General features: G+C 40.1%; 1 protein-coding gene and 1 long non-coding RNA gene across 2 annotated transcripts; both read left to right on the forward strand.

Annotated features, from left to right (window-relative positions):
* The first annotated feature begins 2,878 nt into the window (after positions 1 to 2,878).
* LOC147492387 (uncharacterized) lies at positions 2,879 to 3,514 on the forward strand. The gene has a single exon (XM_086567492.1). The coding sequence runs from the start codon at positions 2,879 to 2,881 to the stop codon at positions 3,512 to 3,514; it is 636 nt and encodes a 211-aa protein (XP_086423618.1).
* Positions 3,515 to 7,476: 3,962 nt separating this feature from the next.
* LOC147492388 (uncharacterized) lies at positions 7,477 to 8,256 on the forward strand. Its single transcript, XR_015198144.1, has 3 exons — positions 7,477 to 7,576; positions 7,690 to 7,765; positions 8,170 to 8,256. It is a non-coding gene; the product is annotated as an uncharacterized LOC147492388 (long non-coding RNA).
* Positions 8,257 to 14,808: the final 6,552 nt, after the last annotated feature.

Here is a 14,808-nt window from a genome sequence, read left to right on the forward strand (position 1 = left end):
TACTCGATTTTGGGAAATCCATGAACTCACACCTATATATTCAACAGTTTTAAAAGAAAAACTAGATATGTAACTAGAGTATTTGAAAACAATCGGTAATATGAGTATATATATATAGATATTACTATGTTTATCACGGGGGAATGTAGAAAAGGAACTGTGAATTCCTATAAAGAAGGAACTCATTGTCGCATTTACGAGAGCGGCTAGTTAATTTCTAGGATTCAACCGTGGTGTACACCTTCGAGGTGGTGGGCCACCTTTAAAGGGATGCATCTTTGGATGTAGTCCGGGAATTCCTTTTCTACTTTTCTAGATAACCATGCTTATGCGTGTCACTTATTGTATGGTGATTAGCTTGTGTGGGGTTACATGCTACCTCGATGAGGTTTTAGGCGAGTGAGAGTTTAGTCCCTCCGGGATGTGTCGGGATCCCGAAGTCTGCGGAAAATCGTCGAACGATTGACCACCGTAAGTTAGGTGACGGCCCGTATGGGGGTCGTGGGTCACAGGGCCCACCTGAGCCCTAAAAGCTTTGGGGATTTTGTGTGTACGAACACAACAATGGCATTTCATCTCCCTGCCGGTAAAATCAAGAAAACAACGGTGCATGGTTTCACCGGGAAATCTTGAACCGAGATTGCCTGTGGATCGGGTCGAAAAGTACGGTCGTACCCTCACCATTCTAATAGGATCGTGGTCACAATAGTTGTATGATGATTGTGAAAACTCTATTTTAAATATCAATGAAGCATGTCGAGATGATTTCTGCTAGTTAGTGATGTATATATACATAGTCACAATATTTGAATACTATTATAGAAACCCTGCATGTTTCAAATGTTTTCTATAAGTAGACTATTTATTGGCTATGTGCGTTTCTACTGGGCATAGTTGTTTGCTCATCCTACTTAACATTTCAGACGAGCCAGTTGCAGAGGAGGCTTTTCCTAACCCTAGCGATGAGGGTTATGGGGATTTGGGAGGAGGATTCCTTACGCTTGACGAGACGAGTCAAGTTTATATTTTAATTTGTATAGAGATAAGCTAGGTTATTCTTTTGCTGTATATAATGAGCATAGCTCTTTTCTTTTGGTTGTATAGTAAGAGGCTAGTTCATTTGGTTGTATATATGGTGAGCTAGGCCATTTTGATGTAATATTTGATGTATTTAAGTAGCAGTTATACTTACATAGTTGGTGGATGGGATTTGATGTGGTTGGAAGGTTGTAGTTAGGATTTCCAGGTTTATGACAGGTTAATGACAGGTTTTAGGGTTTATGAATGTCGATCAAACAAAGGAAACTCTGCCGAAATTTTGGTAGAATCGGGATAGGTGTCTGCCTCGAGATTCATTCCACGTCCTCGGGATGTGTGATGGGTCTCGGCGTGATGTGAAAAACATGGTATCGAGGCGTCCACTATTAGATCCGATGCGGGAGTGTAGTAGTGGGGACTTCGGTCGCGACGCGTTTCAGAAGTGTTAGTCGAAACCCGATAAACCCTAGATACATTACCCTTAGTTAGTACGTTAAGCGTTAATACTAGTTTAGCAATGTCGAGGCGTCGCGACGGGGAGTTGTTTTGTCCGTGAGAGCGTGGACACGTGTCGAAAAAAAAAAATTTGATGAATCGGACACCATTAGGTCGGAGTGAATTTTCACTTCGAGGTGCGTGGCACGACCGACACTTGCCAAGCCTTGCCCGAAGCCTTATATCGGAGCGACCATCTCATCTTGAAATTCTACCGTGCTCATTCGTGCATGTGAATTCCATAGTAGGCTGCCTATGCTTCTTGCATAATTTTGAGAACTCTCTCTCTCTAATTTATCATACAATCGAGTTGGCTCTTTGTGTATGTGCGAGAATAGTCACCATGGATCCGGAAAGTACTAGTGGTGATGATGCTACGGATCGTGGTCGGGAGGACCGAATAGATAGGCTCCTCGCTATGATGAATCAAATGGCTCAAGCACAAAATGAGATGAGAGCTGAGATCGAAAGTTTGAGGGCTAGTCGGAACGAGCCCCAAACTCTTCTGACATCCACTGTTATTCCACCTGGTGTAGCACCAGAGGTAGCATCCCCGACCACAGTGAGGGTTGAGGAGTTCAGGCTACCAGTGCAAAGTCAATCAGGTTTCCTGCTTGCAAATTTCATCAGGCTACGTCCACCTGAATTTGTGGGGTCTTCTGAGGTTAAAGTAGCTGAAGACTGGTTGTTAGACATGTCTAGTATGCTGGACTCCATGATGTGTACTGATGCGGAACGGGTTACTTTGGCTGCCTTCATGCTTAGAGGTGAAGCCAAACACTGGTGGATCAGTGTTAAGGACGTGGAGACGTTTCCTATGAGTTGGGCTAAGTTTGAGGAACTCTTTCTTTTGAGGTATGTTACAGAGGCGGCGAGAGCTAAGAAGTGAATGGAATTCCTCAAGTTAGAACAAGGAAACATGACAGTGGGGAAGTATGAAGAGAAATTTACTGTTCTTTCATGATATGGGAAGGAGTGGATTTCCACGGAAAAAGCTAAGGCGAGGAAGTTCATTGACGGGCTGAAACCGTGATATGCAGAGCAAGATGTCGGTCCTTCAGATCGATTCCTATGCTGAGGCTGTGAGAAGAGCTCAAGGTATTGAAAGAGTGGATGATCAGTTATTGCTACAGAGGCAAGAGGTTGGAAGGGTAAGACAGTCGGCATCTCAGGGTGGGCGGGGATACGGGGAAAGAGGCGAGGTTTACCAAGGTAGTGGTTGAGTATCGCAATGATGTATAGGCGGTTATTCAGCGAGGCACCACGTGGAGGGCACCCGGCCGTACATTGCAGGGGGTTTGAATGTGGTTAGGCCAAAGCCTGAGTCTACCGATTTGCGAGACCGATGAGTGGATCACAGAGGCCACCGAGGGTACCTGCTCCTTCTCAGACCAGAGCACCAGTGCAGAATTTGAGGCCTCAGGGTCAGAGAGCTAGATTGCAATCTGTAATACCACAGAGTACACAGTCGGGGAAAGAGAGGGTGGTTTGCTATAATTGCGGTGAAGCTGGGCATATCAAGCGGTTTTGTCCCAAGTCCACTTCAGGGGTGGAACAGAGACCACAGGCCAAGGTGTATTATCTAGTGCCAGAGGAAGAAGTTGTGGATCCTGCATCAGTCCAAGAGGAAGCCACGATATATAATGCTATGGGGGCAGATATCAGTGCTACCGATCAAGTGGTGGAAGGTATGATATGTTTGTTTACTCATAATGTGCATGTCCTGTTTGATACGGGTGCTACTCATTCTTTCATTGCTAAAAATATGGTGGAGATTCTTGGTTTGGATGTAGTTAATACCGGGAGGAAGCTTATTCTATCTACTCCTCTAGGAAAGAAAACTATGTTCTTTGAAGTTTGTCACCATTGTGTGATAAAGATAGGTGATAGGGAGATGATAGTCGATCTAACGGTGATGGACCTAAAAGATTTCGATGTCATCGTAGGGATGGATTTGTTAGGAAGTATCATGCCCATGTAGATTGTTTTGCCAAGACAGTGACGTCTGAGAGTACCGGACCGAGGTTGTGTTTGAGGGATTAGAAATCACGGTATCACGAGTGGTGAAGGCCAAGTCTGACTTCAAGTATGATAGATACGGATTGTTAGCTGGTCTTAGTCTCCAAGGGCCGAAGTTCGAATCTTCTGAGCTTGTTCCTATAGTTAGTGAGTTTGCGGCAATGTTCCCAGATGCATTGCTGGGATTGCCTCCCTGGCGTGAGATAGATTTTGTAATAGATCTAATGCGGGGAGCGCCGCTATTTCGATGATTCCTTATCGAATGGCTCCTCTCAAAATGAGAGAACTCAAGTCCCAATTAGATGAATTGAAAAGATTGGGGTTTATAAGGGAAAGTCGGTCACCTTGGGAGCACCGGTGTTATTTGTGAAGAAGAAGGATGGGTCATTTTGGCTATGTGTGGATTATCTGGAAGCTGAATAATGTGACTATCAAGAACAAATATCCGTTGCCTAGGATTAATGACATTCGATCGGTTAAAGGGGTGCCAAGTATTTCTCGAAGATAGATCTCGAGCGGGCTACCATCGGATGAGAATTCGAGAAGAAGATATCTGAAGAAAGCTGACCGCATTACACGGCTAGGGCATTTTGAGTTTTTTGGTGTTACCATTTGGATTGACAAATGCTCGGCTGCATTTATGGATCTCATGCACCGAAAGTGATGTGGAAATACTTAGATCAATTTGTTATCGTGATTCATAGATGACATCTTGATTTATTCCAAGAGACTAAATTTGAAACACAAGGAACACTTGAGGATTGTCTTCCAAACATTAGTTGATCATCGACTTTATGCCAAGTTCAGCAAGTGTGAGTTACGGTTGAATGAAATGAGGTTCTTAGGGCATGTTGTATCGGAGAATGGAATCAAAGTTGATCGTTCAAAGATAGAGGCAGTGAATAATTGGCCGAGACCGACGTCAGTGACGGAAATCAGAAGTTTCTTGGGATTGGCAGGTTATTACCGTCGTTTTGTAGAAGGATTCTCTAGCATAGCGTCGTCCTTAACTAGATTGACACAGAAGGATGTGAAGTTTGAATGGACGGAGGCATGCGAGAAAGCTTTCCAAGAGCTAAAGACGCGATTGATAACAGCGCCAACGTTTTGACTATTCCAGATCCGGAGAAGAGTTATGTGATTTATACTGGATGCCTCTAACACGGGGTTAGGATGTGTCTTAATGCAAGAAGGCCAAGTGATAGCGTATCGTCTAGACAATTGAATGCCCATGAGAAGAATTATCCTACTCATGACTTGGAGTTAGCGGCGATCATTCATGCTCTAAAGATATGGAGGCATTATGTGTATGGTGAGAAGTTTGAGATATTCTCTGATCACAAGAGTCTCAAGTACTTGTTCTCTTGAGAAAAGATTTGAATATGAGGCAGAGGAGATGGGTTGAGTACATGGAGGACTATACATTCACATTGCAATACCATCCGGGTAAAGCAAATGTAGTGGCCGATGCATTGAGTAGGAAGCGAGAACATGTTTGTGCTCAGATGATGATGAAGGAGTGGCAATTGCTGGAGTTTGCTGCTTCTTATGGTTTTGAAATCACGGGAAATGGAAGTGGAGATTCTAAGAAGTGCTGTTATCTAGCACAGATGACAGTGACGGCAGAAAACACCTTGGTTCAGGAGATTGTGGATGCTCAGAATACATCGAGGGATGGACCTAGGTACCGAGGATATGTGGATAATGCTGAGGACGTTGATTGGGAAAAATCCGGAGATGGAAGCATCAGATTCAGAGGAAGAATTTGGGTGCCTTTTGATCACTCCTTGCGGAATAGTATCTTGAAGGAGGCACATAGATCGAAGTATACCATTCATCCTGGTGGTACCAAAATGTACAGAGATTTGCGTCGTCAGTTTTGGTGGCCGGGAATGAAGCGGCACATTGCGGAATATGTGAAGAAATGTGCCACATGCCAACAGGTGAAAGCTGAACACCATAGACCACCTGGTCTTCTTAAACCTCTGGAGATTCCGGAATGGAAGTGGGAGAATATAACTATGGATTTTGTATCCGGGTTACCGAGGACCAGTGAGGGAATGGATTCTATATGGGTCATTGTTGATAGACTAACCAAGTCCGCCCATTTCATATACTGTTAAGACTACTTACTCTGCTGAAAAGCTAAGTAGGATCTACATGTCGGATAATCTTGAGGTTGCATGGGGCACCATTATCTATAATTTCAGATAGAGGTACTCAATTTACGGTTCATTTTGGAGAAGTCTTCAAAGGAATTGGGGACCAAACTGAAATTCAAGACAACATTTCATCCATGAGACCGATGGGCAATCGGAAAGAGTCATCCAAATCATAGAGGATATGCTTCGGGCTTGCGTGCTTGATTTTGGGGGTAGTTGGAAGACTCATTTGGCATCGACCGAGTTTGCCTACAATAGATTACCAATCTAGTATTGGTATGGCTCCGTTGAAGCGTTGTATGGCAGACCTTGCGAACACCTCTGTTGGTGAAACCGGAGATAGTATTATGTTGGGGCGAGAGATGGTTAGTGACACCACCGAGAAGATTAGAGTGATACTGAATCGGTTGCTCACAGCCCGAGTCGTCGAAAAGCTATACGCAGATAGGCGAGGCGTCCCTTGGAATTTTATGAAGGTGATTGGGGTATTTACGAAAGTATCTCGAAGAAGGGCATTGAGGAGGTCGGAATGAAAGGGAAACTTGCACCTAGATATGTGGGACCATTCCCGATTATTGAGGAAGATCTCTCGAGCTAGCTTATAAGCTCGAGCTACCAGAAAGGCTATCGCGTGTCCATAACGTGTTCCATATCTCGATGCTACGCAAGTATGAGCCGGATCCACTACATGTTGTCGATTTGGAATCGTTGGAGTTGGAAGAAGACATTACCTATCCGGAAGGGCAGTCCCGCAGATCCTAGATCGAGAGAGAAGAGATTGAGGTCCAAGGTCATTCCATTGGTAAAGGTCTTATGGAGAAATCACAATGTAGAGGAAGCAACATGGGAGAAAGAAGCCGATATGAGGCAACAATATCCAGAATTGTTCGAGCAATAAGGTATGATTTAATTTCGAGGGCCTAAATTTTCTTTTAAGGAGGGTAGGATGTAAAGTCCTGAATTATTATTAAGGGTATTTTTGTAAATTTCATATCAACTCTAGGGCCGCTCAGAATTGGTCGTTGGGTTTATTTTTCACCCATAACGTAACTACATTGGAACTTAACTCCGACTCATAAGTCACGTTAGGTAGCGACCATAGGCAAAAAATTTGACAAAAATGGCGGTTAGCGGTTTTTCTGCGGCGACACCGCACGAAGTTAACGACTTACACGCATGATTGGGTCATCATTATAGCATGCGGTGAGATAGAATATAGAAGATTAAATTTAGCGGGATGAGCCGGAAAAATAATTCACGTAGCGACGTCAAATTCAAGTTAGTGGTTAGGAGTCTAAGTAGGACGTTAAATCTAAGTAGGATATATTGGGCTTGGGCCTAAATATATCGCTGACCCAAAAAATAGAAAAAACAGAAATCGCTGAAATCCAAATCGCACCCATCTTCCCCAATTCTCATCTCTCAAACCCTAGAGAGAGAAATCTCAAATCGCCCAAATTCAACCGATTCCACCCAAAAATTTAAACCCCCAATCACTAGGAACACTAAACCGGTGAGAGAATTCAAAATCTCTTGGAAATTCGAGCATACCGGCCAAATCAAGGGCGGTTGGGTTAGTTCCTCCAATCAATTCAAACCAAGAATTAGAACACCCAATCCTTAGAAACTATAAAACCAAGTGTACCAAAACGAAAATTGAGTTGAATTTCAGCGTAGTTCCGAAAGGTAAGTTTGAATTCGTTTCAATTAATAGTTAGCTTCAATTTCGATTTTTGAGATTGATCTTGAAATGGATTGTATTAGGGGTGTTGAAGGTCGGCAGTGGCAGTTGGAGGAGCTAAAGTGGAGGGAAACAGTGGTGGAGCCGAAAATTCTTGGAGTGCGTCGGGTTCTCGCGAAAGGTTAGTGAATTTCGCCTACAAATCGATAGTGTAAACTCGATTTCGAGTTCATTAGTGGTATTGGAAAGAAAAAATGATAATAATAATTGGAATTGGTTGTTGAATGTCGGCAGTAGCTGGTTTGGAGAGGAGTGAGTTGAGCGATATCGGTGGAGCAGCAAGCTAGGAGCGATTTTGGTTGCTGACTCGGTAAGAATTTAAATATTCAATCTATTTTAGAGCATTGATGCTAGTTCGCACTTGTTTAAAATCACGTCGAGTATCGAGTGAGTGAGAAAGAACACCCACTTAGTATTATTGGATTAAATGTGAATTGAGAGGTGGAGAATGGGTTGTAGTTGAAATTTGGACTGGGAATTGGGATAGAATAGGATTGGCGTCGATATGAGGGCCTGCCATGGCCGAAACAGCCGTAGAGACCGTCAGAGTTACGGTGCCAGAAATGGCCTGTAGCTCTGTTAACGGTAGTTAGATGGAAAGTTATCCGAAACCAAATTCTTAACGTCGAGAATTCTTCTCGACTTACACTAGATAAGAATTCCTCGTTGTTCGATCAATTCTAATAATCGACGTATTTGTATATGCTATTATAGGAATGAATTCGAGTGGATTGGGTTAAGCGGGATTGATTCAGTTAAGTGGGCTTGAGGAGAACGGAGCTTGCTAAGGTAGGAACCTACATACCAATATATAACATGCTTATTTTCATGCATGATTTGAATTGTTAAATTGGAAATAGATAGTTTGTATATCAACCATGCATGTATATATGATATTCATGTTTTGCACTGTATTTCTTCGCTATAAATTATATATATAGATAGCTTTCGTGTGAAAAGGGTTTTGGTAAAATCGGGGTAACGGGGATTTGTTTTATTGGTTAAAAGAGAAAAAAACTAGTTTTGGGAAAGGTTCGCGTCTCTTGTCTCAGTAAGGAGACAGAGAGATGGATTTTGTAATGCGGGTAAGGATTACCCGGTTGTGTGTAACTAGGTGCGAGGTTCTGGATTGTTTCCGGGATGGTCGTGTTATTTACGATGATTCGCCGTTTGGGAATCATCGGTTGTTATTTACTATGACTGGCCCGTTTGGGAGTCATAGGTTGTTCTACTCGATTTCGGGAAATCCATGAACTCACACCTATATATTCAACAGTTTTAAAAGAAAAACTAGATATGTAACTAGAGTATTTGAAAACAATCGGTAATATGAGTATATATATATATAGATATTACTATGTTTATCACGGGGGAATGTAGAAAAGGAACCTGCGGAATTCTATAAAAGAAGGAACTGTTGTCGCATTTTCGAGAGGCGGTTAAGCTCTAGGATTCCAATCGTGGTGTACACCTTCGAGGTGGTGGGCCACCTTTAAAGGGATGCATCCTTTGGATGTAGTCCGGGAATTCCTTTTCTACTTTTCTAGATAACCATGCTTATGCGTGTCATTTGTATGGTGATTAGCTTGTGTGGGGTTACATGCTACCTCGATGAGGTTTAGGCAGCGAGTGAGAGTTTAGTCCACTCTCGGATGTGTGTCGGGATCCCGAAAGCGATCTGCGGTCGTCGAGCGGTTGACCACCGTAAGTTAGGTGGCGCCCGTATGGGGGGTCGTGGGTCACAGGCCCACCGAGCCCTAAAAGCTTTGGGGATTTTTGTGTAATGCGAACACAACAACGGCATTTCATCTCCCTGCCGGTAAAATCGGAAAACAACGGTGCATGGTTCACATTTGGGAATCTTGAACCGAGATTACTGATGGGGAAAAGTACCGGTCATTACCCTCACCATTCTAATAGGATGCGTGGTCACAATAGTTGTATGATGATTGTGAAAACTCTATTTTAAATATCAATGAAGCATGTCGAGATGATTTACGCTAGTTAGTGATGTATATATACATAGTCACAATATTTGAATACTATTATAGAAACCCCCGCATGTTTCAAATGTTTTCTATAAGTAGACTATTTATTGGCTATGTGCGTTTCTCTTGGGCATAGTTGTTTGCTCATCCTACTTAACATTTCGCAGACGAGCGGTTCGCAGGAGGAGGCTTTTCCTAACCCTAGCGATGAGGGTTATGGGGATTTGGGAGGATTCCCTTACGCTTGACGAGAGACAGAGTCAAGTTTATATTTTGGACTGTATAGAGATAAGCTAGGTTATTCTTTTGCTGTATATAATGAGCATAGCTCTTTTCTTTTGGTTGTATAGTAAGAGGCTAGTTCATTTGGTTGTATATATGGTGAGCTAGGCCATTTTGATGTAATATTTGATGTATTTAAGTAGCAATTATACTTACATAGTTGGTGGATGGGATTTGATGTGGTTGGAAGGTTGTAGTTAGGATTTCCAGGTTTATGACAGGTTATGACAGGTTTATGACAGGTTTTAGGGTTTATGAATGTCGATCAAACAAAGGAAACTCTGCCGAAATTTTGGTAGAATCGGGATAGGTGTCTGCCTCGAGATTCATTCCACGTCCTCGGGATGTGTGATGGGTCTCGGGGCGTGACAAGAACAACCAATCATACACTAAAAATGGGTATAGAAAAGAATGATTACTCACTCGTGATACGCTCCGGCAGCTATCTATCAGTAGATTTCCAGCAAAAATCCTTCTCCTTTATGTGAAAAACTCCATTTTTATTTTATTTTCTGTGTGTAAATTCAACTCTACGTGTGAACTCCCGTGTAAAACTTTTTTTTTTTTTTCAAAAACCCCTTAAAAATAGGGAATGGGGTTTATCCTCTTTACCTTATCTCTTTCTAATGTTTATCCTTTTTTTTTTTTATTATTATTATTATTATTTTATTATTATTATTATTATTATTATTATTTAACTTTATATATATTTAATTAAAAAGGAAAATAAAAATAGGGGTGTTATATTAAGCTTCCTACAGCTGAAACATATGTAATTTCTTCTATTTGCTTGCGTTCCAATTCATTCTCTGGACACTGCATAAGGCTAAACTTATCCCCCTTATGAATTGGAGACTCCCCAGCTTTACAGTTTTCCATATGAAATCTCTCTAGAACTTTGTTAATATATGCTTTCTGAGACAGACCTAACCATCCTTGTGAACGGGCTCGAAAAATTTCGATGTCAATCACATATGCTACCTCACCCATATCTTTCATTTCAAAGTTCTTGGCGAGATACTTTTTGGTTTCATGTAATAAACCAAGATCACTGCTGGCAATCAAGATATCATCAACATACAAAATCAGAAATATAAACTTACTCCCACTGACCTTCAGGTATATACACTTATCAACAGTGTTTTCACTAAAATCGAAGGATGTAATGGTGTTATGAAACTTAATATACCATTGCCTGGAAGCTTGTTTAAGTTTGTATATTGATATCTTAAGCTTGCAAACCATATGTTCTTTTCCTTCTTCTGCAAAGCCTTTTGGTTGATCCATATAAATTTCTTCATCTAAATTTCCATTCAGAAAAGCAATATTTACATCCATTTGGTGCAACTCTAAATCGAAATGAGCCACCAAAACCATGATGATTCTAAATGAGTCATTCTTAGATACAAGTGAGAAGGTCTCGGTGTAATCAACGCCTTCTTTTTTAGTGAAACCTTTGGCAACAAATCTGACTTTATGTTTATCGATATTGCCTTTACTATCGCGCTTGATCTTAAAGATCCTCTTACTGACGACTTTCTTGCATCCTTTAGGCAATTCGACAAGATCCCATACTTCATTATGTTCTATTGATCTCATCTCTTCCTTCAAGGCATCAATCTATTTAGAAGATCGAATCAATACTTGTTATGGCTAGCTTGTTCAAATGAAATCGGGTCATTTTCAGTTACAATGTCATAATCAGATTCTTGTAGATATACCACATAATCATTAGGTATCGTTGATCTCCTATCTCTTTGAGATCGTCGTACAACTACTTGTGGTTCTTCTACAATTGGTTCATGGGTGATATTTTTATTATGTAGTGGTTGATCATTTATTTGTTGTCCATTATCATTGATATGATTAACAATAGTAGGAACAACAACGTTTCTAGAAACTAACGGTAAAGGGACTCGTACTATAGTTTCTTCATTTACCACATTTTGTAATCGTGTCCTAGTTTCTTCAATAGGCACATGTCGTGGTAAGTCACTCCCACTAGTTTCACCATCCTCAAAGAATCTGACATTACCGGTTTCCATTATTCTCGTACAATGGTTAGGCAAATAAAACCTATACCCTTTGGATTTCTCTGGGTAACCTATGAAGTAACCACTTACTGTTATGAAATCCAATTTTCTTTCATGTGGGTTATAAAGTCTAACTTCCGTTGGGCATCCCCAAACATGCAGGTGCCTTAAGCTAGGTTTCCTTCCACTCCATAACTCAAAAGAAGTCTTTGGAACTGACTTATTGGGAACCATATTCAAAATACACACAACGGTCTTAAGAGCTTCAGTCCACAATGATACGGGTAAGGAAGAATTACTTAACATACTCCTAACTATATCCATAAGTGTACGATTACACCTTTCAGCAACACCATTCTGCTAAGGCGTAATTGGCATTGTGTATTGAGCACATATGCCGTGCTTTTCTAAGAGTTTAGCAAATGGACCATGGTGTTGACCTGACTCATCATAGTGACCATAGAACTCACCAACTCTGTTAGATCTTATGATTTTCACCTTTCTGTCTAATTGTCTTTTAACCTCAGTAATGTATACCTCAAAAGCATCCACTAAATGAGATTTTTCATGCAACAAATAGATATGTCCATAACGTGAAAAATCATCAATGAAAGTGATAAAATATTTCTCACTACCAAAACTTGAAATGGTGAATAGTCCACAAATGTCAGTATGAATGATCTCAAGAAGATTTGCACTTCTTGTGGCACCTTTCTTTGTGCGTTTGGTTTGTTTACCCTTAATATAGTCCACATACACTTCGAGATCAGTAAAATCCAGATTATCAAGAATCTCATTTTTTACTAGCCTCTGAATTCTTTCTTTGGAGATATGCCACAATCTTTTATGCCACAAGAATGAGGACATTTCAGTTGTAAGACTACGTTTAGCTCCCACTTTAGGATGCATGATCATAAGGGCCTCAACGAAGTGGTCATTTAGTTTCAACTTATATAAACCATCATATCGTATAATATTCCAGGACCAACAAGACAAGATTTCTTAAATAAACTAAATCACTTATTACCAAATGAGTATGAATAGCCATCGACATCAAGTCTAGATAATGAAATAAGGTTTCTGGAAACTGACGGTACATATAGAGTATGAAATAAGTCCAAGTGGAAACCACTTTCCAAAATAAACCTAAAGGTCCCAACAACTTTAACAGGAGCTTTGACCCGATTCCCCATCATAATGAATCGCTCATTTAGGTTTGTGGTTTGGGTCGTAATGAATTCCTGCATCGAATTTGAAACATGGACAGTAACACCAGAGTCAACCCACCAAGTATTAGAAGGAACTTCAGTAAGGTTTGATTCGAAACATACGAAAGTAGACATACATATCTTTTCGAACCGTTCCCTTCGTTTCGGACAATCTTTCTGATAATGTAAATTTAAGTCACTATCAAATTTTAGCAATTACCAGAACCCAAACAAAATATGTAGAAATCAAACAAAATATGTAGAAATTTAATAATGATTGGAACGAGACAAGTTTCACTGTCTCATTTTTTCGAATAAAACAAAATTAAAATTATCGTATAAAATGTAAAATATGATTTTAAAAAGCAAAATTTTTTGGAACGGCACAAGTTTTCCGGTCCTGTTTATATATAATCGAAATAAAGTGAAAAGAAACGCATTGAAGCTAAAGATAAGATAGTAGTTGCACTTTTTGATGGTTTGAAAAGCTTATGTGTCCTTTTTTTTGGCAATGCATGGACTATGTGCATGCTCTTATAAGTCTTATGATAATGCGAGTGTTTATTCCAATAGTTCAATTTATGTTGATTTTATTTGTTTCTTTGACTAAACAATATTACAGATCCAATTATCTTGACTGATATTTTATTGTTAAGCCAGTGGGAAGGTGTTGGCAAAATATTTGACAGATTTGTTACACACTTGCACAGGTTTTGAAATTTGATAAAAATTCTTGTAATTTCAATCTTTTCTGAATTATGATTAGTTGAAATGAGGAAGACTCCTGACACTGTGACTTTATCTTCAAGTTAAACAAGAACTATTGCACTCTTTTTATAAGCCTGATGAAGTGATGATTCTGGCTGCTAATACCAACATAGGAGTTATTTTGGTTGGTGATTTATAAAAACTTGCCAAACCAATTCAATTGGAGGAGTTTCCTTACCGGTTGCTTCGGATGTGTTTTTGACTCCAAAACACTTTTAATGTACGTATGCAATGCAAAATCCCTGATCTTTTCTTGCTTGCTGGTGAGGACCACAAATCTGAGTTACACATATATGTGCCAAACAGTATATTCAGAGGGTCCTAGTCTCCTAGTCTCCTACTTCATGTCTTGTACAATCGTGGCGTTGAGTAAAGACAAGTTCTATTGTTCTACCATATCCAATTATGAGATGTCTCTATGTTCCCAAGACAGCTAAAAGCCTAAAACTCATTCTTGTAGCATAGCTAACCAAGATTTTGGTATGTAACATTTACATTTATTTTTTTGATAAAGTAACATTTACGTTTATGCATTACCAATTAGAGAACTTTATTTCTACCTAATATATATATCACCCATTGATTCAGTACTTTATCCCAATTCATACATCTAAATAAATGAACCGCCAACTTTATAAGATAGAAAGAATGGATAGACATCTGGTACTCACCACCCACTCATTGGCCTATTCTATAAGAAAAATGGACATACATCTAAATAAATGAACCGCCAACTTTATAAGATAGAAATAATGGATAGATATCTGGTACTCACCACCCACTTATTGGCCTGTTCTATAAGAAAAATGGACCATTTTTGCCTGAAACTCTACTCTAACATTTGGGCTGAAAAATGTAGAGTCTCTCACCAGTGCCGGCTAAGGCGAGTTAGGCGATTGCCTAAGGCCACGAGTGAAAAAAGGCCTCAAATTTCCACAAAAATTGTACTATGCAACATAAAATTCCTACTAAATAGCCAATAAATATTACTAAAAGATTTTTGGATACTACAAAACATAATACATATCCCATAAAAGTCTCATAATAAAAGGTAATAACTCTCCTTCTCTTATG

Source organism: Coptis chinensis, chromosome 6 (assembly GCF_015680905.1).
Source record: "Coptis chinensis isolate HL-2020 chromosome 6, ASM1568090v1, whole genome shotgun sequence".
NCBI lineage: Eukaryota > Viridiplantae > Streptophyta > Magnoliopsida > Ranunculales > Ranunculaceae > Coptis > Coptis chinensis.

Bases quoted from the DNA above. Each gene is read 5' to 3' on its own strand.
- LOC147492387 (XM_086567492.1), top strand. From the start codon at position 2,879: ATGAGTGGATCACAGAGGCCACCGAGGGTACCTGCTCCTTCTCAGACC.